The sequence below is a fragment of the Apodemus sylvaticus genome, chromosome 20 (assembly GCF_947179515.1).
Source record: "Apodemus sylvaticus chromosome 20, mApoSyl1.1, whole genome shotgun sequence".
NCBI lineage: Eukaryota > Metazoa > Chordata > Mammalia > Rodentia > Muridae > Apodemus > Apodemus sylvaticus.
Window position 1 is genome coordinate 16,092,178 of NC_067491.1, and position 27,482 is coordinate 16,119,659.

The following is a 27,482-nucleotide window of genomic DNA, read 5'->3' on the forward strand; positions in this document are numbered from 1 at the left end:
CATGCAGTGCCTGAGGAGGCCAGACAAGTGTATCAGATCCCTTAGAACTAGAGTTCGGATCACCTGCGCAACATCCTGTCGATGCTAGGAGCGTAACCCTGTCCTCTGCAAGAGCAACTTGTGCTCTTGACCACACAGCTGTCTCCATTCCACCTTATTTTGAGACACACTCTCTTAACATCCCCAGTGGTCACAGATTGGGCTAAGCTAGCTGGCCAACACTCCAGGGATTTGCCTGCCTGTTTCTGCAATCAGAGTACACACTGTGCTGGGATTCAAACTGAGTCCTCGTGCCTTCATCTAAGCCCTTGATTGACAGCCAGTTGCCAGCCCTCCCGTGCTCTCCCAAGGCTAGCTCCCTTAAAAGCTTTATCAGGAGTTAAAACAATTTTATTGGGAATTTCATACACAAGCATGGTGTATTTAGATCATATGCATCCACCCTTTCCCAATCCCTCACAGATACCTCATAACTTCCCTGATGGCTCATGTGGATGTTGATAGACCAGTACGTAGACTGGCTATTAGTGCTGCTCGAGCAGTTTTACTATTTTTGTTTCAATCGGTATCCCCCTGCCTTCAGTGTGAAGTCATCAAAATAGTCTCTCACATTCTAAATTCCCAAACTTTGCTTTTAGATTTATTACCTTTATACTGGATGAATCTCCTATCACCTGTTTACAACTCCCCAAGCCTCTATGAAACTTGGGGTTTCATAGAGGGTTATAATAACACCCCATTAATTGACTTCAAACTTGATACGTAGCAGAGACCGGCCTTCAACTTCTGATCTTAACTGCATTCCCGAGTGAGAGGACAGGTTTGAACCATCATGCTTGGTTTCAGTGACTTGTTGGTCTTAATAGTCTCACACAACCCCAGCTGGCCTCAACTCTCTAGTCAAAGAGAGCCTTGTATTACCAGTCAGCCCCTTTAGCACTCAAGTGTGAGGTGGCCTGTGTGCTGTGGAGCCCAGGACTGTGGATTCTGGGCAGCGCTTGCCAGCCGAGCCTCACTCTCTGGGAGGGCGGATCTCAGGAGCCCAACAGCAGGAGCCTCTGGGCTGCTAAGAGGACAGTTCAAGAGGCTGATCACCAACAGAGAAAGGAATTTGAGTTCCTTTTCATTTTCAGAACACCAAGCATTCAAAATATGATACTTTTTTGTTGGGCACAGGCCTTGATCAGCTAGGATGTTATTTTGATATGTTAACGAGTTTCCCTTTTTCTTTTTCATCATAAAAGCAACATATACAGATTTTGGAGGCTGGGGTTTTAAGCTGTGGAGAGAAAGTCTGTTCTTTCACATTCATTAGAGAAATGAGAGACATCTGCTATTCAGGAACTGTTTATGCTCTCACTCTCTCTCTCTCTCTCTCCCTCCCTCCCTCCCTCCTTTCTCTTTTTTTTCTTCTAACTTTCCCTTGTGTCTAATACTTTAAAATTCTAGTTCAGGGTTGGCTCAGTAGGTAAAGTCCCTGCTGCTAAGCCCCAGGGACTGTTTAGTTCCAGGACTTGGTTGAAGGAGAAAACTTGACTTCTGCAAGCTGCCCTCTGCCCTCAATGGGTGCACCATGGAATGTGGGTGTGCAGGTGTGCATTGTGTGCACGAAGGTCATAACGTATTTCAAACTTACTTCATCTTACAACTACTTTGTTCTCCCTGAGACTGGCGGATAGAATTTTTTGCTGCTATGAACATGTACATGAATTTTAAACCTTCTTGGGCTGCAGCTCATATCCATCAGCCCATTTACTTTAATAGCTACAAGGTTTGTTTATGAGTGTTCTATCTGCATGTACGCCTGCGTGCCAGAAGAGGGCAGCAGATCACACTATACAGATGGTTGTGAGCCACTGTGTGGTTGCTGGGGATTGAATTCAGGATCTCCGGGAGAGCAGCCAGTGTTCTTAACCACGGAGCTATCTCGCTCCAGCCCCTAATAGCTACAAATTTAAATACTTAGGTCTAGGCATGGGGTAGGTGAGTCATAAACACATGGCCACGAAGGATGGCCAGTTGGAGTTCAGAGCAGCCCGGAGGGAACATGGCAAATTCTAACTCAGAGTTATTAATGAAGACGTAGATATTAATAGCATAGAGGGTAGATATTTGCCCAGCTCTAGGGCATTAAAGGCTTACAAAGTTGTGTGTCTTTTATCTGGGAACTGAATGTTAAAGGCAGGGTGGAAACCCCTGATTGAGATTAAATAATTATAACAGGAAACAGTTCCCTAAAGTCATCCTCTGACAACACACATAATGCACATGCTAGTTAAAGAGGCATGCTTAAATATAGATATTTACTTTTATTTTTTAAAGAAATTGACGAGTGTTTCTATTTATTTAGGGGCTGAAGGATGGTTCAGTGGTTAAGACTTTAAATTTGATCTCTCCTTTTAAAAAATGTGAATACACTGTCATTCTCTTCAGATACACCAGAGAGCATCAGATCCCATTATAGAAGATTGTGAGCCACCAGGTGGTTGCTGGGACTTGAACCCAGGACGTCTGGAAGAACAGTCAGTGCTCTTAACCCATGAGCCATCTTTCTAGCCCCGTCTGGTATTTTCTGGTTCATAGATTTTGTTGTTTGCAAACGAAACAGTAATGGAAAGAGACAACATTCACTATATGAATATTCTTTATTGATAATCAGATAATGTAAATAAAATAAGCTCAGAGGTAGTCATGGTCCCTCCCAAGCAAATGCTATATAATCTTAGATAATCTGAGAATTTATTTATTCTCCAAGACAAGATTTCTCTGTGTAGCCCTGGCTGTCTCGGAACTCACTCTTTAGACCAGGCTGGCCTGTAACTCAGAACTCCATCTGCCTCTGCCTCTGGAGTGCTGGGATAAAAGGCATGCACCACTGCTGTCCCCACTCAATCTGAGCATCTTTAATAGCTTTTGCTCCTGTGCTTTTAATGACAGGAATCACTTAGAAGGCTCGTAAAAACAAAAACCAGAGTGAGGCCTCTCTCAAAGAGATATGGGTTGTCTTGTGAGCTAAAATACGATTAAAAGACCCGTGAGGCAGAGCACAGCGTCTGCTTATTAGTTATGCAAGCCTAAACCATATGCATCAAGAACACCATAGCGTTCACCTAATCTAGCATCTTTCTCTCCCATACCTGAGGTCACCAGGAAGGCAGAGTTGAGCTCACAAGCCTCCACTAGATACCCCCTCACAGGATGAGAAACTCCTGGCGCAGTAGGAAAACAAGTGTGCTGTCAACACCTTTCCTAGAAACAGATACTTGGCAAGCCCCGCATCAGCGCATACACTGGGAAGCAGAGCTCAGGTACACCATTTGAATACAGGCAGAGTTTGAGACAACCTGTATTATTTCTGCTTATTTGAGACAGGGTTTTTCCCATGTAGCCCTGGCTGTCTCGAACTCCGTAGAAAAAAGACTGGCCTTGAACTCACAGAGATCCACCTGCCCCTGCCTCCTGAGTGCTGGGATTTTACCATCTCAATTCAAAATTGGCACACACGTAAACTAGGCACTTTGTGAAAGTTTCCTTGAGGACAGGATTCCTGGTAACCGGCATTTCCGTTTCCAGGTCACCTTTAATAAGGCATGCTGCCTTCAAAACAGTTACTAACCCAAGTAACCTTGTGCTTTCTCTACCTGGCAGAGGGCAACAGAAGTCTTGAGGTCTCTGGCCACAGAATAATGTCCTGGCCATCTTTTGTCTTGTGTTGGGGATAGTTAATGGAGATTGTGTACACTGAGCACACCGCCGCCGAGCTACACCCCTCACCCTGTTTATTTAAGTGATTTTACCCTGGGCCTTGATACAGATTTCCGTTTTAAGTGACGTTACCAGAAGATGGGCACAGCAGTCCAGGCCTGTAGTGGCTACTCCGGTGGCCAAGGCTGGTAGATCCAAAGCCAGTTTGGATTACGATGAGTTCCAAATCCAACCTCCACGGTTTAGTGAAATGCTGTGTCTGAACAAAAAGTACCAAAATAAAAAAACAAAAACAAAAAACAAAAAAGACCTAGCTGTGGCTCGATGGCCGTGTGCAAAGCCCCGGGCCAGCCTCGGGTAAGACGCGTGCACATGTGAGTTATTTCAGTAACAAGTCTCCTTCCTCTGAGGCCCATGAGCAGCTCAGCAAATAGCTCATTTCCTCTCACACGATCTTAGGAAAAGGGTCAGCCAGAACTCAGAACACCCGGCTGATGGCAAACCAAGTTTGCTCTTATTTTATTATTTTACTGTTTTTATTTTTATAGATGGGTCTCACTTGTAGTCCAGGCTAGCCTTGAACTGCATCAATCTTGCCTCAGCCTCCCAAGAGCTGGGACAACAGGTGACCAGACACCACACCTGGCTTTGTCTTATATACTTCAAATGTAATAAACCCAGATCCCCTCTGAACTATTAATACATGCTTTCCGGGATATAAGTTAATGCTTATTTAAATAAAATGATCAAGATACTCATGCTATCTTCAAATTTAGAAGCGGTTAAAAAGCTATGCATACATACTATTGATATTAAAATATCGACTAGGTTTGGCACCAAGAAAGGGCACCAGAGTGCTGATGTATCTCTTTAGGGTCGCAAGCCTTCATCGATGGCCTGTCGACCCCTGCATGTTCTCACTTCCTGTGGAAAATGCCTGGCACTCAGAAACCTGCACCTCAGAGTTCCTGTTGATTTTCCTGTTCCATATTTATCGTTTTTTATTTACCTTTGAGACGGGGTCTGGCTGTATGAACTAAGACACCCACCGGCCTCTGCCTCCTGAGCACTGGGATTAAAGTTGTGAGCCTCTCTGCCCAGCTTTCTCTTCTTACCGTTAGAATAAAGTTACCGTCACGGGGACACTTCTGCTTTGAACTGATTGTAAGAATTTGTTTTCTGGTCTAGAAGGCAGTGCGAATGCTGGTTTGCAGGTAGCGATGCCTTTCTCACCAGCCTGACAGTCTGCTCACTCACATTTATCTTTGGATTTTGTTTTTTGACACACACAGGAAAAGTGTGTGTGTGTGTGTGTGTGTATGTGAATGTTGCCAAACATAAAGTTTATTTTCACAAAACTGCTCAAATCCTTAGAGTTCTGGAAAGGTCTGTAGCAGGTGTCCTGTTTTCTGCTAGGCTCTGAGAAATGTTTCTCAAGTAGATCCCCATCTTCAAGAGCTCATGGAGGGTTAGAGAAGGCCAGCGTGGAGTGGTTCCACACCGCAGTGCTGCAAACTCACAAGTCACGAACTCACGAGTTCTCTGAAGGATCAGCCTTGAACCTGACCACTGGGAACTCCACAGGCTTCCAGATCGAAGACGGATGGATGCTTGGAATTCTTTTTTAAAGATTTATTTATTTTATGTGTATGACTACACAGTCACTGTCTTCAGACACACCAGAAGAGGGCCTCGGATCCCATTGCGGATGGTTGTGGTTGCTGGGAATTGAACTCAGGACCTCTGGAAGAGCAGCCAGTGCTCTTAACCCCCATGGAATGGAGTTTTACTGAGCAGGAAACAAGGCGTGGCACTATCAGAAGAGCATCCAGACCGGGGATTGTGAGCACAGTGTTGTGTTTGGGGAGCAGAGGAACTTTTGGCAGCCCAACTCCCCAGGTGCTGTGTGGAAGATGGGCTTGGCAAAGATACCCACGGGAGCAGCTGGGTCAGCGGTGAGGGGCTCTGACTGGCCTCGAGAGGCTGGCTGGGATCAATATAGCAGCTCTCAGCGACTGAACATGGGAAGCGAAGAACATGGCGTCTCAGCTGTTAACAGGGTGAGCCCCAATTCTTATGCACTGTATTGAGGTGGTCGTGTCTGAGGAGCAGCTGGAGTCGCATCTGAGGCGCAGGCAAGAGGCTAGGGTTACATTAGGAGGGGTCATCTTCATAGGACTGTGGCATTGGGTGCAGGGAGGCAAGGGCAAAAGGCGCAGGAGACGGGTGCTTCACCTGTAGCCACATCAGCCATGTTTGCCCATTTTCTCTCATTTGTCCTTAGAACACTGGCAAGAGTCAATGTTCTTAGTCCTGTTATCTAGAAATTTCTTCCTTTGGGGAGAACCACTTATAGGCAGTATCAACTCCCTACAAATAACACTCATGAAAGGTTGTACATAGCAGGTGATCAGAAAGTGCCCATCACTGAGGCTTTGAGCCACGCGGCTCTCTCTGTATACAAATTGATTTTCTGGTAAGGATACCGCTTTTGCTTCTGAACTTTGTTACAAATGTTTGGGATTCCCTCGGGGTGGAAGACGTGAAGTCCGTGGGCGGCAAGCATTTGCTAGGCGGTGACCTCCATTTTATCCAGAGTGAAGATGGATTTTGTCCTTACAGGTTGCTCTAGGCCAGGTTTGGAAACATCCGGTTTTCTTCTTCTTAAGGGAAACAGTGGAGTCGGCCCCACTACAGTCTCACAGGAGGGCGAGTTGCCACAACCTGGGGTAACCAGGTTGTGATTCCAGGGTGTCGAGTTTCACATTTTGCTTTATTTGAAAAATATGTGCAAAAGAGTCACGAAAAACACGAACAGACCGGGTTTTGTTGCAGCAGAGTGGCTTGGCATTAATTTGTACAGAGGAATCATTGGGCATGAAGGATTTGATACGGAGATGGAATCCGGCCGCCATTGCAATGGGAGGTGAAAATCCTTTTTAAGAGCACTGAAGGGCTGGGATTTCCTTGGAATCGTAAGCTTCGTGAGGTATGAGTCATGTCCGGGGACTGTAACCTGAGAAGGAACGAGAAACAATTACTTGGGTGATTTCAGATGCGTGTGGGGTCGATGCTGAAGACAGATCTTCCTACTCCTCGTTTAGCCTTTGAGTGGTGCGTGAGTGGCTGGAGAGCAGCCCACGCCTCGGGGCTAGCGCCCGGACAGTTGCCAGCATCTCCTGATGTAGGTGCAAATGCTGCTACCAAGAGTTAGAACAGAGACAGGTTCAGCATCTGGTGAAGGAAACGACTAAATGGAGGAAGCAGCGACGGATTCTGCCAGAGTGTGTCCAGGTAAAGATGCTTTCCTTTGTACTAAGCCTAGAGTATCCTTAACGGATATCAAGATGGTAAGGAAATTCTCTCTCCAGCTTACTCCTATTCTCCTTGCCACTGACCTAAGGTATATAACTCTACTTCTCTCCCCGCCCCCTCCTTTTTAAAAAGAAAAACAAAAACCAAAAACCGTGCACGGGAACACTTTGCCTGCACGGGTCTATCGCTTGCATGCAGTGCTTACATAGACCAGAAGAGGGCAGCAGATCTCCGGGAACTGGAGTCGAGGCTGGTCGCTTGTGAGCTGCCCTGTGGGTTCTGGGACTTTCTTTTAAAACCTTCAATCGCTTTAAAAATTAGGTTTTTTTTTTATTTTTATTTTTATTTTATTTTTATTTATTTATTTTTTTTTTTTTGGTGAATCTTCACGTAGATTGAGATTGTTTTGTGTTTTGAGGCCTTTGCTGGCCTGGAAGTCCCTATGTAGACCAGGTTGACCTTAAACTCACTGAATCCACCTGCCTCAGGGCAGTGCTGGCATGAAGGGCTTCCTTTTGAGCATTCTACTGACTTTTCCCCCCATATTGATTTTATTTTCAATCTGGAATTTGCTAGACCTCATTTGTAAGTCTCAGCTGCTCTTTGATGAAAGTTAGGGTTTTTCCCCCTAAGCGCAAACCCCAGGACATTTGTAAAGATAATTAACTTTTTACTTTCTAATTCTTATCCCCATTGTTTCTTTTCTTGCCTAATTGTGCTTGCTAAGACCTCCTGTTTTATTTTCCCTGTTTCTGACTGGAGAATAAATGTTTTAGGCGTTTCCCCAGTACATATGACACTTCCTATGAGCCTTGCACATACAGACTTTGCTATATATATTCTCTGTATGTGTCTGTAACACACACACACACCCCTTATACTTAGGAGAAGCTGAAACCGGCTTCTGCATCTGCGGCTGGGAAGAGTGAGTGGCGGGTCTGGACCCACCTGGCAGCTCTGTTCCTGGAGCTGTGGACCTGGCTGGCACCACCCTCCTAAGCTCCCGATTGACGGGTGTGCTGAATCTGTGGACTGAGGAGCAGGCTCGCTACAGTGCCAATGCTGTGGTTGGCAGGGACTTCCCTAGGTCTCGAGGGGAAGACTGGGATGGCACTTGGGCCTGTGGCATGGTAGCTACTGGACTAGGAGGGGTCTGTCTACCCAGAAATATGTTCTGGGCCACGGCTTCGGCCAGAGTCTAAGTTGGCTACCAGTTCCTGCACCAAGACGGTGTTTGGCAGTGGCTATGGGATGGCAAGGGAAAGTGACGAAGAAAGGTCACTTTGGGGCTGGAGAGATGGCTCAGTGGTTAAGGCTACTGATGGCTCTTGCAAAGGTCCTGAGTTCAAATCCCAGCAATCACATGGTTGCTCACAGCCATCTGTAATGATATCTGACGCCCTCTTCTGGTGTGTCTGAAGACAGCTACAGTGTACTTACATATAATAAATAAATCTTTAGGCTGGAGCGAGTGGGGTCGACCAGAGTGAGCAGAGGTCCTGAGTTCAAATTCCCAGCAACAACATGATGGCCCACAATCATTAGTACAGCTATAGCGTACTCATATACATTAAATAAATAAATAAACAAATGAATCTTTATTTTAAAAAAGTCACTTTCAGAAGAGCTCTCTGAACTGGATTTAAAGATTGTGATTTCTCATTCATGCCCCCTGCCACATGGTTGCTGGCTGGCACTTCCCCACCGTCCTCAGTTCACCAGCAGGCCTGGGTGCCAGGGCTGAAGTTGCCCGGTGCTTCCCTCTTTCCCTTGGGATCACGTCTAGCCACTCCTTTTCTTGTCTTCTTGGTTCCTTCACTCATTCCTACCGTATGGCCAGATGTATCTGCCCGGACGTCTCTGGCAGGGCTACAGGCACCTTGACTTGCATTGGCTTTCTCCCGGTCTGACTTATGAGGTTACCTGTGCTCATTATAATAGCCATCTTGAGCTGGCGGATGGTTCACCGGGGGAAAGCACTTGCCCAGCCAGCCCAACAATGTGATTCAGCCTCTGGAATGTTTGCTGGAAGGAACAACTGCCCCTGAGGCTGTTTACTGACTTCCGCTATAGCACACAGGCACAGACATAGTTGAAAAAACATGGTAGCTACTCGGTTAGGAAAGCATGTGACTTTCCTCCCTGAGACAAGGTTTCTCTGTATAGCCCAGGCTGTCCTGGAACTCACTCTGTAGACCAGGCCGCCCTTGAACTCAGATCTACCTGCCTCCGCCTCCCAAGTGCTGGGATCAAAGGTGGACGCCAGCATTCCGAGGCTATAAGCCATGTCCCTCCATGGGTTTGTTTCTGTCTCCTCCTCCGCTATGGAAGGTCTGATGTTATTAACCTTTCCTCGTGCCTTGCCATCCCCACGGTTAGATTTCCCACTTGGCTTTGGCCATGACAGGTGAGCAGTCTACATAACACCAGGCCTTGTTCACTTACGTTTATCACGTAGGACCCAGGCAGGAGAAGCAGATAATACTCTCCAAGCTTGTTGGTTCTGAACGGGCAGATGTGCTTTCTGTCTTGGACTTCCACAATTACGCTCGGTAATGGGTTTCCACTCTGATCAAACACTTGACCCTTGACACCTGCAAGGCAGGAACGAAAAGTAAATATACCGCCCTATTTTGGGTTGGTGAGATGGCTCGAAAAGGGCGCTCGATGGAGAAGCCTGAGGACCTGCGTTCGATCCTTTGAGCCCACAGCGCAAGGAGAGCAGAGATTCCCTAAAAGGCTGTCCACTGACCTCCACATGTGTCCCGGCACATTTAAAAGATAAAGTAAATAACATGTTTTACGGCACACGACACATGAAAGACATTCCCTTTAATGATTTAAGAAACACATCCCTAGTATGTTATCTGTCTTAACAGTGCTCAAGAAAGGAGGGTAATTTTGATGCCTATAAATCACAGTTGAGCTACCGGCCTGATTTATAGCTAAAATGGCTGGTTATTGGCTATTCAGTGTTATAGCACATTTTTTTTTATCATAATGGAAGATCAGAAATGACAATAATCCATTCCTATTATTTCCAGGTTGTTTATTTAATCATCAAACCACTGACACAGCATGGTGGTGAACTCCTTAGGACCCCTGAACAAAAGCCATTAGCCTACAAGACAGTTGTCAATATATAAGGATTTTAAAGGCTTGGCTTCACAGCCAGCAAGCTGAGAGGGAAGCGGAGTTGCTTGTCTTCTAATTAGTAAGAGCAGCCAACGTTTATTGAGCAATTAATACGTTCCAGGCTGTATGCTGAGGGGTTCTTCGGGTGTGTGCTCTCAATGAATCCTTACATCAACTCTGCAAGATGACAATGTTACCAGAGTTTCACGGGGCTGAGGTGGTACTAAGTGGTAGAATTTCTGTTTAGCATTAAGCACATGGCCCTGGGTTCAATCCCTGAGATTGCAAAAACCAAAATAAACCCTTGCAAAGGTGACGAATAAGGCTTTGTATGATTAAAAGAACTTTCTTCTTTTTTTGATGGGTCAAGGTCAAATCCATGCCTTAAATAACTTCCTTAAATTTTCAGCCAGCTATATACCAGATCTGAGATCCACAGCAGTCTCTGGAATCCACACTAAAGCACTACATTGGACTTGCCCACTTCAAGACTTCAACATCCCAGTGCTGGAGATGGAGCACAGGGCTTCCCGCATCCCAGGAAATTCTCTCTGGTGAACTACACCAGACGCAATTCCAATTTGTTTCTGACAAACTGGACTGAAGGTGATGTCATTTATGTCTAAGGACATGAATGAAAAACAAAACAAAACAAAACCCAAATGGTAACAATCTCCAAAGAGCTACACTCAGCCATTGTTCATGATGAAAGAAAAACACCAGGCACTACAGAGTTCGTGACAGAGTGTACTCTAAAAAAGACTGAGGGGGAGATGAAGGTTTTGATATAGCAACAAAATCGCTTTATCTCAACTCAAACAAGAGCTTATCTCAACTATTAAGCAACCCCAGGACCTAGACCCCCTGGTGCCTTTCTGGTTCAGTTCCTGGGTTATCAAAAGCCATGTTTTTCCTCTCTGCTCTATCTATGGAGGTCAACTCCTCAAACTTATCTTCCCTCCCTTTGCTTTTTGTTCAAAGTCTCATTTATATTTATATATCTAGTAAGGGTGCTGAAGTCAGGCACTGAAAAGAGACCAGTAGACCCTAAGGCTCAGAAAGAACTGCTATAGCAAGAGAAGGAAAAGCCAACACTGGAAAGAAACACCAGCCAGTACACCAAGACACCAAATTCTCTTGTCTAGTCGGAAGATGGTGGAAGGCACAACCTTCCCTCAGAGATGTACTGAATGTTCCGTGGGAATTAAAAATGGAATCTGGTCACCATTCAGAGTGGGAGCCAAGACAGATCCCTGAAGAATTCACCTTTAAGCTGAAGGGGTTTGCAACCTCATAGGAAGAACAACAATATCAACTAACCAGACCCCCGGAGCTCCCAGGGACTAAATCACCAATCAAAGAGTACACATGGAGGGACCCATGGTTCCAGCCGCATATGTAGCAGAGGATGGCCTTATCTGACACCAGTGGGAGGAACGGCCCTTGGTCCTGCAGGGGTAGGGAAATGCCAGGGAGGGAAGACAGGAATGGGTGAGAGGGGGAGCACCCTCATAAAGGTGAGGGGGTTTGGGGAGTGGGGGGGAGGGGGGAGGGATGGGGATGGGATAGGGGGTTTCCAGAGGGGAGACCTGGAGAGGGGATAACATTTGAAGTGTAAATAAAGAAAAATATCTAATAAAAGAAAAATAGAAAAATAAAATAAAAAATAAAAATCTCCTTATTTAACAACAACAACAACAACAAAAAGAGAATTCTAGTCGGGCGGTGGGGGCGCACGCCTGTAATCCCAGCACTTGGGAGGCAGAGGCAGGTGGATTTCTGAGTTCGAGGCCAGCCTGGTCTACAGAGTGAGTTCCAGGACAGTCAGGGCTAAACAGAGAAACCCTGTCTCGAAAAAAACCAAAAACAAACAACCACCCCCCCAAAAGAATTCTCCTTTAAATTTGATGATCATGTGGTGCTCTGCTCTGGATCAGGTGAAACATCTACCTATTGGCCCAGCAGGATTCTGGCGCTTGGTACCTACCCAGTTTCTTAGGGACACTTTGCTTAGTTATCTATCTGAGGGTGATGAGCCATTCCTCAGCCTCTAGACTCAGGGTCCAGGGGAAGCTGGGGCAGAGGCTGCCTCATCGTGTTTTGCTTCTCAGAGATGAGACCAGAATGAGACAAGATACTCTTTACCAGCCCAGGCTGAGTGCAGCCTCTCGCACAGCCACTGGTGCTACAGAGCCCAAGTCTCGACTGAATTCTTCTGAGAGTCCCTCCCGGGAGCCCCTCTGGAGCCCCTCTGCAGCCCTAGAACAGGCTGGCAAGCAGCAGGGCAGATCTTACTCCAACTTTTGATCACACCGAATGCTTCCGCGAGCTTTTAAAACAGGACACCAGCCTAACATCTCGGCGCGTACAGTGGCTCCCGTTTTCTGGCCAGCCCTGTGTGCCACATGGGGCAGGTCTGAGCCTTCCAGATGAGTCACCGTCTCAGCCACAGGAGCCTCCTGATATGTGGTGAACTATATCAGTGAATGAACAGTGTAGCAGAGACCAGGGAGTGTCTATACAGGAGTGTTTGCCTTCGTTACCTACAGACAGAAGTTCTCTCTGATAGCGGACAGGGCACTAATGACTTTCTATTAAGTAGTAACCAACCACATCAGTATTACAAAATAGGTTTTTTTTTCCTTTTTTTTTAGTCAGAAAAAAATTCGTGTCTTAAACCACAAGGGGGCAGGATTGATGCGCTAATAAACCTACCGTTAAATGAGTTTACATCAGATTACCGGGACAGGCAGATGGAAAGTTATTCTTGATACAGTCTAATTAAATGGACTCGTAAATTCAACGAGCCATTGCTAACAATACTTATGCTATTATTTGTTACTTATTATTACTATTATTTACTACATATGCTATTATTTATCGGACTTCGCAGCTCCTGCACACTAACACGGTATTAAACATGCGGAGCCGTCCCTGATTCAGCACTCTGTGGGCCACCCCGATGGCTAGTTTAAAAGACATCACTTCCTTGATGACAGTGACAAAAGACAGCTTCAGTATACTTACATACAATAAATAAATAAATCTTAAAAAAAAGTTTACAACCAATCACACATACTTAAAAAAAAGAATTCAGAGTAGCTCATTAAAGGGTGTGTATCAGGAGGGCCATGATGGAAAGGTTCATTTATTCCAGGACTTACGGGAAAGGCCAGCGGAAACTGAAATGTTAGAATAACAACCCAAGGACCAGAACGGCGATTGCGTAAGGGAGCAGAGGGAAGGCCAAATGATTCCCTTGGTTTTTTGTTTGTTTGTTTGTTTTGGATTTGGTTTTTTCGAGACAGGGTTTCTCTGTGTAGCCCTGGCTGTCCTGGAACTCACTCTGTAGACCAGGCTGGCCTCGAACTCAGAAATCTGCCTGCCTCTGCCTCCCAGAGTGCTGGGATTACAGGCGTGCACCACCACCACCCGGCCAATGATTCCTTTGTAATGTTCTAAAGGTGTTGGCAACACTCGGTTGTACTTTGAGATTTTGACATTTGCTTATTTTCTTATTGCTGTCTCGGGGAGGCACCCGTGCTCTAGGGCATTAGAGTTTGGAGGCCAGAGGATGATTTGCAGGAGGAGTCAGGTTTGTCCTTCCACCCTGTGGACTCCCAGGATGAACCCCGGTCAGCGCAGGCGCGGCTACCTGCAGAGCCGTGTAGGGGGCTCCAACGAGGCTTCTAATTGCAGTTGTTGCAAGACTACATCCCGTTTTCCTGATCTTTTTGCCAGATTTACATATCACCCCATATGTAAAATTGGGGGTGCTCTGAGCTTTTACACCCTCAAATCAAGTGAACCCGAATCATCCTCTCTTACGGACAGCTAAGCACAGCATCTCTCATACAATGTAGATAATACGTAGGGAGGAATGGAGAACGAGGCCCAGCCCCAGGCCCCGGGAGGTTTTGTATATGCTCGACCCAAAGGTTCTACCCACACCGTGTGTGTTTACAAGAAGATATAGGGACACAAACCTAGGTGCACCTGTTTTATGTATTCGATCAAAGAGGCTTTGTTATCGTTCCAAAAGAACGGCAGCTTCTCCTCCCGAGGGTATTTACAGCACGACAGCTCCAGGGTGATTTCAAAGCACTGGGACCAGATGTAGTTGTAATCTTGCATTCCCCCTGCAAAGCAAGCACAACTCATTTTGTTAAGGACCAATGGGGGAGGGGCGCCAAGTATCACGTGACCGGGAAACCTGTGAGCGAGTCAGTCAGGAGAAAGCGATGGCATTGGCTGTATGAACAGGTCACGTGGGGGGGGCATATCTCATCACGTGATCGGATAAACCCACAGGGTCCCACGAGGTCTCACTGAAACTCAGATATGCACCAAAATTAAGGGAGAGATGGGAAAAGATCCCCCGCCCCCTATAATCAATACGTTTCAATAGCATTTTCCATCTTTAAACTGCATTCTAAGTAGAGAATAATAGGGGTGTGGATGGATTTTATACAGATACGGGCTGTTTTTAAGAAGCGGTTCGGAGGAGGGCTGGAGACCGGGTAAATGCGGCACATATGTTCTCAGAAACATTTTAAGTTAAAAATATCGCAAAAAGGAAAAATTAGTTTATTGACTATACCGCAAAAAGGTAGTGCGATAAACGGGCTGTGCAAGACCGCAGAATAAGATGATTTTTTAAAAGTAATTCTATAGGGCTGGAAAGATGGCTACTGGTACTTTCCCAGAAGACTTGAGTTCAGTTCCCAGCACCCGCCTCAGGTGGCTCAAAATCACCTATAGCTCCAGGCCCGAGGGACTTGACCTCTTCTTCTGGCCTCCTGCACACACGTGGCATACACTCACACAAACATACACACATACAGAAAAAAAAACAAAATATTTCTGCAAACTCTAGAATTAATTAACTAAAATCAGGAGCCCTGGTTTTTAGAGGAATACTGATGTTTATATTTAGTGAATTTTCAGGGTTTGTTTAGATTCTTTCCTAAGATCTTTGTGCCACCTCATGGAATCGCGACGGCATTATCACTCTCTTTAGGGAAGCAGCTATAGATATTAAGTCACACGGGTCCAGGGACTCTTGCCCATGGGTGGCAGCGAGCAGGGTGCAGCCATCTTGCAGGAGCCTTGTGGCTTTGGCCTTCTTTATGACAAGATGTTTCTGAGGCTCGGAGAAAGGATATTATTGATTCTAGGAAGACTCAGACACAGGTGCATGCGGTCCAGCTGCCACCACTCATGCGCGCTTGATAATTCTTTGACAGTAGGAGACCCTAACTTCAGAGGGTTATAATTACTGCATATTTTATAAAGCATGGAATTTCACATGTGACATCTCTGGATTTATGTGTCTTAAATTTCCATACTTGAAAAACATGTATTTAACTGAGAAGATTTTATTTCCTGGTGGTATGCTATATTTTATACGAATGACATCTTAGATTTGATGAAAAGCATTCCCTCCTCCTCCCCCTCGTCTTCCTTCCACTCCTCCTTCTCCCCTTTCCCTTTCTGTACTTTACTAAGCTCCAGTCAGAATCTCATCCATCCCAGTTCAGTGGTCCACCACTGAGTCACGCCATTGGCCCTGTAGTAACTTTGAAGGAAGTAGATTTCACCTTGGTACACTCAGTACCTGATCTGGTTTGAATGTGAAATGTCCTTCCATAGGACCCCTGTGTCTGAGCACTTGGTCCTCGGATGCTCCTGGCAGAGGCAGGGCCACAGCGATAGGGCTAGTGGGTGGCATCTGTCCCTGGTCTCCCAGTGGCCTCTGCTTCCTAATCTGCCAAGTCCCCCCCAACCCTGTCCCTACCTCATACATCACACAAGTGTAAGGTAAATGATGCTCCAGTTGGGCACTTTGTCTCAGCGATTGTAACAGTAACTAGTAAAGTATCTGCCCCAGAGAATACTGGTACTGTCTGGTTCTGTGTGTCAACTAGACACAAGCTGGAGTTATCACAGAGAAAGGAGCTTCAGTTGAGGAAAGGCCTCCATGAGATCCAGCTGTGGGGCATTAAGGGGGAAGACCTCTTGTGGGTGGTGCCATCCCTGGGCTGGTAGTCCTGGGTTCTATAAAAGAGCAGGCTGAGCAAGCCAGGGGAAGCAAGCCAGTAAGAAACATCCTCCATGGCCTCTGCATCAGCTCCTGCTTCCTGACCTGCTTGAGTTCCAGTCCTGACTTCCTTTGGTGATGAACAGCAACGTGGAAGTGTAAGCTGAATAAACCCTTTCCTCCCCGACTTGCTTCTTGGTCATGATGCTTGTGCAGGAACAGAAACCCTGACTAAGGCACATGCGTTCTCAGTTCCAACGGGCACGGGAGAACTCTAAGTTCACCATAATGCTCAAGGAATGGACAGATGGCTCTCCGTTACTTAACATGTCAAAATGTTAAGTAATCTATATAGACCTAGGTTCTAGTGACAAAGATTGTTTTCTTTCCTTTCCTTTCTTTTAACCCTATGGATTTTGTATTTCTCTCTGAATCCATTTTTGCGCGCGCGCGCGCGCACGCGCGCGCGCACACACACACACACACACACACGCGCGCAAATAACTTGGAGCAACTTTGGGAGTTTCCACACATCTGGATTTTTGCCTTGGCAGTTATGGATGACCGTGAAGGACAGTTGTGCCAGGGAACAGAAGGTCCTTTGTAGGGATGAGGATGGAGGAGTGGGGCTCTGCTGCGGACCCGAGGTGAGTGGGAACAGATCTGGAGCAGCAGAGTGAATTTCCCGGTGCCTCCGTGTCTAGCAGGGCTCCCGGCCTGAGCCATCAATTGTGGTCTGTGCTTATTTACTTCATCTGGAAAACTGGCCGTGGGCCACCCAGACACAAAAGTACCAGTTTGTGCTAGATCACTAGACAGCCCGTGCACCCAGTGACAGCTGGGGAGGGCGCTCATGGGAGGGGCCAGTGTGTGGAGATGCAGGCTGCAGCTTGCTGTCAGAGGCCCGGGCTGATTAGCTGCTCACCTCTAGCACCAGGTCACACCTCTTCCCTTTCTCCCTAAATCCCTCCTCAAGATTTCAAGTTTCCAGATGAGTCCCTGTTTCTCTGTGCCCCGGGGCTTCTGCTGACATTACTTGTTCCATTAAGAGTGAGCTAAGCCTTATGGGGGCAGGTCTGGCTATAATCCCAGCTACTAGGAAGGCTATGGCAGGAGATTTGAAGGTTCAAAGCCAGCCTGGGAAATTAGGCAAACCCCTGTTTCAAAATAAAAGTAAAAAAGAGGGCTGGGGATAACCCAGTGATAGAGCGCTTGCCTAGAATGTGCAGAACCCTACAGTCAATCCCCAGTATGGCCAACAAGAGGAAATGACAGCATATATAAGTTCAGTGGTCTACCACCGAACAGCCATCCTTCTGAGTGACCTTTCCCCTTTGCCTTGGTCCCGCCCGAGAAGCATTTGTTCCCAATACCCAACTCCTTTTATACTTTGGAAGCAGCCTGGCCACACCATCTCCATGGCTGCCTGGTCATAAGTGGTGGGAGCTTTGTGGTAGCTGTCCTTGTAGCAGGGACTTAAGTACCACCTTCCTCTAAGATCTACACGGCTCGCTCCCTGCCGGTGTCCATCTGCTGCAGACTCCTTCACACCCCATGCCTTTCCTAAATCTCTCTTCCCACTCTACTGGCACTGTAACCCAGTTCCTTATAGTCATCCCACTTGAGGGCGAGGTCTCTGTGTCTTCCTTCCTTCTCAGCATGAAGGAAGCCACGGGCAGCGAGGAACACACCCCTGCATCTTCCAAACCATCAGACACCTTCACTGCTGCTGTGATATTATGGGATAGAGACCTGACTGAGGGACTACGTTGTGCCTTGGAAGTCTTTTTGGCATTCTCTGGTGCTTCTGGCGAAAGCAACTGGAGAATATGAGGGAGAGGAGCTCACCTTGCAGTGGGTACCAGGAGTAGCCGTTGATAATCCCGTTGGGGAAGTTCCTCTTGTTTTTACATTGGTCTCCCTTGGTCATGTTGGGATTCCGGGATGCGTAGGTGTACGCCAGGTGTTGGAAAACATCGTCATCCGGAGTTAAGCTTCGGGACAACAGTGTCCCTGTGGCTGTGTTTGAAAGACAGGGAACGTGTACAACACACATCAGCAGACACAATCATGGCACACACAGATGGTACACAATCACAGCACACAGACTGTCTCATTTCCCACCTCCGGGAACACCCCCTCTATCCTCTTTCTGCTTTTTAAAAAATTTATTTATTTATTATATATAAGTACACTGTCGCTGTCTTCAGACGCACCAGAAGAGGGCATCGGATCTCACGGATGGTTGTGAGCCACCATGTGGGTGCTGGGAATTGAACTCAGGACCTCTGGAAGAGCAGTCAGTGCTCTTAACCTCTGAGCCATCTCTCCAGCCCTTCTTTTGGCTTTTTGACGAACAAGGGTGTCAGTTCACAAAATAATCAATCTAGAGATGAAGGCAGTTCTTCCTCAGGTTTGTCAGCCTCTGGAGTTTGGCAATTTTTCTTAGGTGCTGCCAGCAGTTAACAGGTACCCTGGCCACACTTTCAGTTATTGTTTTGTGTGTGTGTGTGTGTTTTGTAATTTTTTTAAAGATTTATTTATTTATTATATGTTAAGTACACGCTGTAGCTGTCTTCAAACACTCCAGAAGAGGGAGTCAGATCTCATTATGGATGGTTGTGAGCCACCATGTGGTTGCTGGGATTTGAACTCAGGACCTTCAGAAGAGCAGTCAGTGCTCTAAACCACTGAGCCATCTCTCCAGCCCAATGTTTTGTATTTTTGAGACAGAGTCTCTCTCTATAGTCCTTACTGTCCCAGAACTCACTTATGCACATAGGTTGGTCTCCACCTCCCATACACACTGGCTCTTATATGTGAACAAATCTCATCCTACAGAGTTTGAAGCAGCAGTTCTCAACCTCCCTAACGCTGTGACCCTTCAATACAGTTCCTCACGTGGTGGCGACCCTCAGCCACAAAATTATCTCCATTGCTACTTCGTAACCGTAATTTTGCTACTGATATGAATCATAATATAAATATCTGATATGCAGATGGTCTTTGGCGAGCCTGTGAATGGGTGATGACTCACAGATTGAGAAGAGCTAGAAACAGTCCACACTGTTCACATGACTCAAAAACAAAAAGGTAGAAAGGTAAATCATCCTGGTTTTATTTTCTTGTAGCCACAAAACCTAAGTCTGTGATGGAAGCCACATCTGGCTGTAGGGTTTCACCAATGGCGGTCATGTAACGGGTTGTCACTTCAACCTCACTGCCCATCACTGGTTAAGAATTACAGAAAGAGCTGGCCATATAGTGCAGGTTGCACGGTGCCTGCCCAGGATGCATAAAGCCCTGGGTTTGACTTCCAGTATTTCATAAACTTCCTGAAGGTGTGTGCCTGTGAGGACCAGAAGTTCAAGAGCTCACTCAGCTACATGGTCTTTTTTAGGAGCCGTGGCACACGTGAGATTCAGTGTTATCCCCCTTTCCCCCCCAAAGAAAACAGTCACAGGAAAGACTGTGCAGGGTTGGGGAAGTTAGACTTCTTCTAGTCCAGTGAGAGAAGTGTGGACTGCAGAGTTCACCCTGATTCGGAGGTGCAGTGTTTGCAGCTCAGGTCTGCCAGAGCAGTGTGTGTGTGTGTGTGTGTGTGTCTGTGTGTGTGTGTGTCTGTGTGTGTCTGTGTGTGAGTCACTTACCTTGCACACCATTATCAAAGGGATAACTGGCCACCAGGGCACCCCCGTGGAGATTCGCAGAGAGGACAAATGTCTCTGTTTTCAGCCACGCCATGACTGCCAGAGTCTCAGGCTGCTTTGTCACGTTGTTATTTTCAAAGGCATCAGGGAAATTTCTATTCAGGTCATAATTGTTGTAGTTTTCCCTTTAAAAAGAAAAGGAGTTTGTAGGGTTTATTAGAGTGTGTGTGTGGGAGTGTGTGTGTGTGTGGGAGTGTGTGTGTGTGTTGGGGGGAATGGGGGGGTTGGTCTTGCTGCGCACAGACCTGAGGCTTAGGTTCCAGGTGTTTCCCAGATGTGACCACAGTTCAATGGATAATTGCGTTGGAGGCCTCTCGGGAATCATAGCTAAAGTCCCCGTCCCCTACTGTGTGACTCGATTTGCTGAGAGGACATTAGCTACTGGGACACATGCAAAAGCTGGGCAGTTATTTGCATTTTGGGACTTTTTGTTCTTGGAACGGTGCCTTTTAGACTCTGAGGCACCACTGGTAGCCACGTGTGGGTTACGTAGAACAACGAGGAACCCAGGTGACAGGCAGACAGCCCAGACACAGGGCCCCACGCTGCCTCAGACCTGAGTCTGACACCCACCCTGCTTTGCCCTTCTCAAACTTGGGATTTTAGAACCAACAGTTAATGAAAAGGCTCTGGTCGCCATGTTTGGCAGGGTTTCTTTTACTGCAGCCAAGGTCAGAAACAAGCTACCTTCTACAGACACGCTCAGAACACTGGCATGACTGTATCTAGCTATGCTAGAAAGGTTAAAGAATCCAGTGGTGAGATTTTATTTTTGGCAAACTCCACAAATTTATAATCTGTGCAAATATATGTGTATATTAATCACTGGAGAAACTCTCAACTCCCTGAAGCAGTTTGAAACCAAATATACCATTAGACCACACGGTAAGAGCCAGACTTCTTGGATAAACCAACCAATTTTGGAGGGTCTGTATATATTGCGAGGCCAGTGATTCTCAACCTATGCCTTGAAACCCCTTTAGGGGAAGGAGAAATTGAACAACCCTTTCACAAGGGTAGCATTATCAGCTAGCCTACATATCAGATATTTATATTACGATTCATAACAGTAGCAAAATCACAGTTATGAAGTAGCAGTAAAAATAATTTATGGTCGGCTGTCAGCACATGTAAAGAAATGTGTTAAGGGGCTGTAGCGTCAGCAAGGTTCAGAGCCACTCTGCAGGGCAATGGGGAACTAAGAAAGATAAAAAAACACAAAATGATAGACTACCCTAAGTAACTTGCAGTTGGGTGGAGAGAAAGACATTAAAGAAATTAGACATTAGGGGCCCATGAGATGGCTTAGCAGGTATAGGTACCGGATGCCAAGCCTGGTGACTAAAATTTGACTCCCAAGACCCATGGGGAGAGGAAAGAATCAACGTTGCCATGGAAGTGTTTCTCTGAGCTCCACAGTCCCACTGTGGCATGCCGTATACCACGTCCCACGAATAAATAAGTAAACATATATATTAAAAAATGTGGCCCGGCAGTGGTGGCGCAGGCCTTTAATCCCGGCACTTGGGAGGCAGAGGCAGGTGGATTTCTGAGTTTGAGGCCAGCGTGGTCTACAGAGTGAGTTCCAGGACAGCCAGGGCCACACAGAGAAACCCTGTTTCGAAGAAACAAAAACAAACAAATTGTGCCTTGAAGGGACAGTCCCAGAATATGAGAAAGCACACAGGAGGCTAAATATATGCTACATGGTCAAGGCAGGGGTTTTCACAGGAATGCTCTTTGGGCAATCGATGCGGGTGAAAACGGATGTACACAGTGACTGAGCGGAGAAAGCACCCGGGGAGTTCCAGGAGGAAGATCAGAGAGGCTGAAGCAGGCAGAGTGAGCAGTGGTCAGCAAAGGCAGAGGGGCTATGCCGGCGCCATGTTTCACCCTACAAGACGGCAGTCTGGGCGAGCCTGTGCTAGGCACAGGCTCTGGGGGGCTTGTCTGTGAGGTGAGTCCTCTTGCCCGGAGGAATGGGAGTATCAGGAGAGACCAGCCGGTCTTTACCTTCCGTTACTGTAGTAGCAGTCGGGCTTCTTGACGGCTTCGAATCCGTCTGGGTTCATGGAAGGCATGATGTGGATCCGGGTGCTGTCGATGAGATGCGTGATTTCGGCGTCTCTTTTGTAACTGGTCACCAGATAGTCGATCAGGTGGAGCAGCAGTTCTCGCCCCACAGTCTGCACGCAAAAGAGGAACGGGGCTGTCCTTATTAAGCCAGGAATAAGGAACCGATTCCCCAAAGCACAGATCCCTCTCTAGGGGGTCTCCTCATTTCCTATCTTAGATCAGAATTTGTGAGACCGCTGGTGGCGGGGGGGGGGGGGGGGGGGTTCTTTCTTGACAGTTCAGGTATTCGGCTGTAAATCATCTCTCTGCTCTTGGTGTGTGTGTGTGTGTGTGTGTGTGTGTTTGTAAAGGAGCGAGCCCAGAACAATTTAGACTTAAAAGAATTAGAAGTTCTTATCTTGGTGGCCTTCATTTCCTTGCCTTCCAAGAGACAAGAACACAGCGAATGTGAAACCCAGCACCAGGTTAGATACTAGATTTTAATGTGATTAATTTTATTAGTTGGCCTCAAGACTTAAGCAGGTTTCAGCAATCCATACTCTTCTTTTGCTCTTGCACATCCGTGTTATTTGTCTGTATCTGTATATTCCTGATTTCTATATTCTTATGATCATGGACCGAAATAATTTGTATATCATCCACAAATAATTCGCAGTTTCTGCCTTACGGATGCATTCTGCACACGGTGTTATTTACATTTTCCTTAAACATGCTCATTTTTTGTTTACTTTAAAAGTAAAACTTCAGGGCTCAGTGGCTAGGAGCACTGGCTGCTCTTCCAGAGGTCCCAGGTTTGATTCCCAGAACCCACACGGCAGCTCACAAACATCTGTAACTCCAATTTCAAGGAATCCAGCAGTCTTTTCTAGGCACTAATGTGGTACACGGACATTCGTGCAGGTAAAAGAGCCACACATAAACTAAAACTAATCATTAAAAAAAAAAGCAAAACCAATTGATTCCAGTAGGCTGTCCTCTGACCTCTACATGTGAGTCCTCTGACATATATGTGCCCCCCAACATGTGCACACACACACACACACACACCCTCTCTCAAGTACACAACAAATAATAACATATAATAAAGAAGCTTAAAATATCAAATCTCTATCTAGTTTTACTCTTTGGCTAATGCATTACATTTGACTAAATTAAATGGGTTTTGTATGTTGGATATGACACATATTTTATTCTAGATTCTTAACCTTTTGTTTAATTTAAAATTTATTTTATATGTATGGCTGTTTTCCTTCCATGTATGTCTGTGCACTGTGTACTTGTCTGGTGAAGCCAGAGGAGGCCATTGGATCCCCTGGAACTGGACTCCGACAGTCGTGAGCTGACGTAGGTGCTGGGAATTGAACCCTGGTCCTCTGGAAGAGTGGCCAATTGTCTTCACTGCTTAGCTATCGCGCCAGCCTCCCCTACCTCACCAGATTATTTTAATTCCTCTTATTCTCTTTCCATAGAAATATATGAATGCTTAGAGGGATTTTTGAAAACACTAATAACAGCCATTTTTGGTGATAGCTGCTGGCTGGCTTCCCTCTGCTTATTTTTCTAGTATCATTTCTTTTAAATGGAAGAGAACCCATGTTGTCCTCATGGCATAACAAAATAACATTTTTCTTTCAGAGGAAGTAACCATGTAACCCAAGAAGTATCTGTCTTAATATTTCAAAATAAATTCCCAGGGCTTAACTACAGACAGTTTAAAAAAAAAATCTCATGAATATAGAGAAACAACCATGCATCATTTAGCTTTAAAAGGCCGAGGCAAACACACACGTCTCAGAGGGAGTTAAACAAAATCCTCTTTTTTTTTTTTTTTAATTGGGCTGCATTTGCTGTCTGTGTGATTTATGACAAATGTTATTCAAATGTATTCTCTGCAGCCTGAGAGTAATTGGCGAAGCTACTTATTCATCTTTTATGTATAAACCTCCCTTTTTCCCCCCTTAAATTTAAGACTTGGAGCATTAAACCTCAGGTGCTCAAACTTAAAGAATTTTGTAAAAAGGCTTCTCTCGGTGTAACCACACCGACTTCCTAGACAGCTCAGACTTCTCATCAGGGTCCCCAGGAATGATGGCCACCCCCCCCCCCACATGCCCCAGCCCTGACTCAACTCAGAAAGCAGAAGACAAATTTCTTACCTGCTTGGTTCAACTCAGACAAATGGAACTGGTCAGATAGGTACAAACAGGCGTGAGTCTCAGGCTACAAAGACTCTCCGTGACAGATACCAGGGACAGAGCAAGTCTCTGTGTGTGTGTGTGTGTGTGTGTGTGTGTGTGTGTAGAAGCTGAACCCCTGGGAGCTGTTTTTAAATTGATCACTGGGTGGGGCAGGGCACACCTTTAACCCCAATGTTCCTGAGGCAGAGGCAGGCCTTTCTCTGTGAGTTCAAGGCCAACCTGGTCTACATAGTCAGTTCTAGACCAGACAGAGCAACAAAGTGAGACTATGTCTCCAGAAAAGAAAAAACAGAAACAAAACCAAAACAATGCTCTGCAGCAAGGCAGCTCAGGGTGGCAATAAGTCTTGTGAATGTGAGTTGTTACAGATTTAATTCATTTGTCTGATTGCCCAGTCCTTCTTGTTCAAATGCTGACCCAAATATCTTACATGCTTTCTCTGGCCCCCACATCTGGGTTCTTGTGACCTCACTACACTTGACATCTGTGTTGCTAACATGGGCTACAGTCTCCGGACTAACCAGTCTTCCCATTCCTGTGAGGCCTCCAGAGTAGCTATCCTGTTTTCCTCTTGACCCACAGACCCTCTTCCGGTCTCTCTTGCCTAGCTTCTGACACAACGGACATCCAATAAACATTTGTTAATACAATACTGCTGATAAATACATCACGAGATCAAGATTATTCTTTATTGTTGTTGTTGTTGTTTTTTTTTTTTTTTCCAAAACAGGGTTTCTCTGTGTAGCCTTGGATGTCCTGGAACTTACTCCATAGACCAGGCTGGCCTTGAACTCACAGAGATCGCCTACATCTGCCTCCAAGTGCTGGGATTAAAAGCATGTGCCACCCCTGCTCTGCTTGAACAAGACTATTCTAAGAAACAACAGGGTCTAAGGCGCTGAGGGGAAGGTACAAGCGATGAATTTAGTCAAAAGACTTTTGGTGTGTGTTGAACAGGTTTTGCAGAGTGAGAGCGGATTGTTCCGCTTATATAAGGCAAGAATTCCCGGATATCCGGTCATGTTAGCCCAAGGAGAGGCGGAGAAAAGGCTGGTCAGGTGAGCAGTTTAACTGACACATAGTAAAAATCAGATACTCCACCTGGAAGAATCATTAGTTCTGCCTAAATCCCCAAAGAATTTAACTCTCCGAAGCCACATTGCCTACATGAAAACACAGGACAGTAATAAGGGGAAAATATCTGGGAAATGACATTTGGAAGGACAAATTTTACTTTTTGGTTTTGTTTTAATAAATGTGGAACCCTGAACATTGATATACACATATTCCAGGCTGTCATAGTTTATTTTCTGTTGCTCTGATAAACCCCGGAAGACAGTTTGGGGAAGAAAGGTTATAATGTGTCCATTTTGGAAGAAGCCAGGGCAGGAATTGAAGGCAGGAACCTGGAGGCAGGAACTGCAGCAGGGGCCACGAAGGGGTGCTGCTTACTGGCATGCTTATCCATCCCAGGAGCACCTGCCCAGGGGTGGCACCGCCACAGTGGGCTGGACCCTCCCAAATTGGTCATTAATAACATCAATGATGCTTCAAAACTTATAGCAAACAATCATAGTACAAAAATTCATTGCTCTGGATTATGGAAAGATAGAAAAGACATTATATAAAGCTTTAGAAGAAAAAAGCCCAGTACTCCCCACTTATAAAACAAAACTAAAAACTCCAGAAGTGCAGTTCAGTTAAACTTAATGAATATTCCCTGAGTATTCTTTCTACAGGAATCAGGACACGGCCCTGAGGTCAAAGATTCCGAAACCTGAGCTGGAGCTCAGGCTCTGGCCTTCTCCTTGCTGTTGGCTGTTGGCTTAGCAGAAGGATCGGTGCTGGATTCTTCAGCTGCCTGACTTGCCTTAGAACTCCCTCCTAATAACGCGTGGGGATGGTTTATGAAACTAGAGACAGCATGTCAAACTTTTTTTTTTCTCCACAAAAATTCAAAACAGAGCAGAAAGAGCTTGTGGAAAGAACAGGAGTCCCTTTCCCCTCCTCTCTGGTGTGTGTGTGTGTGTGCATGTTTTCGTGAGTGTGTGCATGCATGTGTTTATGCACATTTGCATGTGAGAATGTGTAAATGCATGTGTATGTGTGCATGTGTGTGTGGGTAATGGTGGTAAAAGTCCTACCTCTGACAGTCCCTAGGTGCCAGGAACTACATCAAGATTACCATCTGGAAGGAAAACAACTGGATTTTTTGGGGATGCCTGCTTGTACTTTAGCTCAGTAGCCCAGTGCAGAAGAGAGCCTCCTGGGCTGGAGGGGTGGCTCAGCGGTTAAGAGCACTGATTGATTTTCCACAGGTCCTGAGTTCAATTCCCAGCAACTACATGATGGCGCACAACTATCTGCAATGTGATCTGATGCCCTTTTCTGGTGTGTCTGAAGACAGTGACAGTGTACAATAAATAAATAAATAAATGTTAGAGAGAAGAAGAAGAAGGAGATTAAGAAGCAGAGGAGAAGGAGGAGGAGGAGGAGGAGGAGGAGGAGGAGGAGGAGGAGGAGGAGGAGGAGGAGGAGGAGGAGGAGGAAGAGAGCCTCCACCTGGCTGCCTGTGGAAGAGTCTCCTGTCTGTCTGCCTTCAGATGCAGCGCCATGCCTGCCCGGATGCTGCCATGCTCCCACCTTGGTGATAATGGACTGAACCTCTGAACCTGTAAGCCAGCCCAATTAAATGTTGTCCTTATAAGAGTTGCCTTGGTCTCCGTGTCTCTTCACAGCAATAGAAACCCTAAGACAACTTCTAAAGAAGGGTAAGTAAGACCCATTGCCCAAGCTACGTTAGCAATGTTGCTTTTTAGAAAAACACAAATTGCCGGATGATGGTGTCACACACCTTTAATCCTAGCACTTGGGAGGCAGAGGCAGGCAGATTTCTGAGTTTGAGGCCAGCCTGGTCTACAGAGTGAGTTCCAGGACAGCCAAGGCTACAGAGAAACCCTGTCTTGAAAAAACAAAGCAAAACAAAACAAAACAAAAAAACCAAAAACAAACAAAAAAGAAAAAAAGAGAAAAAAAGAAAAACACAAATTGAAAATGTTTTTTGTTCCAAAAGATCTAAGAGGAACCCGGTGGGGCTTCATGCTCAGAATAATCCCTTTGTCATCAGGTCAGGTCATCCCTGTCTCCAGCTCCTGGTGGCTCCAGAGAGGAGGGCAGAATATACAAGACCTCAAGTTCAGAGTAATAAATTTCTTTAATAGACCGGCTCATGGTCACAGCTGTGAGCTGGGACATAAAAGGCCTTGACTGCATGTCAGATCCGCACTCGGAACACACCAGATC

The 27,482-nt window shown here is 46.0% G+C and overlaps 1 protein-coding gene and 1 long non-coding RNA gene across 3 annotated transcripts in view; one reads left to right on the top strand and one right to left on the bottom strand.

Annotated features, from left to right (window-relative positions):
- Positions 1-2,626: 2,626 nt before the first annotated feature.
- Cpm (carboxypeptidase M) overlaps positions 2,627-27,482 on the bottom strand; it is a 58,731-nt gene continuing 33,875 nt past the window's right edge. The window contains exons 4-9 of one of the 2 annotated variants that reach the window (XM_052165998.1): positions 21,919-22,091; positions 19,846-20,030; positions 18,044-18,214; positions 14,142-14,294; positions 9,466-9,614; positions 2,627-6,721 (exon numbers count right to left, since the gene is read on the bottom strand). In XM_052165998.1, coding sequence (XP_052021958.1) covers positions 6,479-6,721; positions 9,466-9,614; positions 14,142-14,294; positions 18,044-18,214; positions 19,846-20,030; positions 21,919-22,091 — 1,074 coding nt within the window. In that variant the 3' untranslated portion in view covers positions 2,627-6,478. Of the gene's footprint in view, positions 6,722-9,465; positions 9,615-14,141; positions 14,295-18,043; positions 18,215-19,845; positions 20,031-20,150; positions 20,242-21,918; positions 22,092-27,482 lie in introns of those variants that run through there. The other variant, XM_052165999.1, reaches the window with a different exon arrangement.
- Positions 21,606-26,655, top strand: LOC127671273 (uncharacterized). Its single transcript, XR_007974712.1, has 3 exons — positions 21,606-21,862; positions 25,137-25,237; positions 26,333-26,655. It is a non-coding gene; the product is annotated as an uncharacterized LOC127671273 (long non-coding RNA).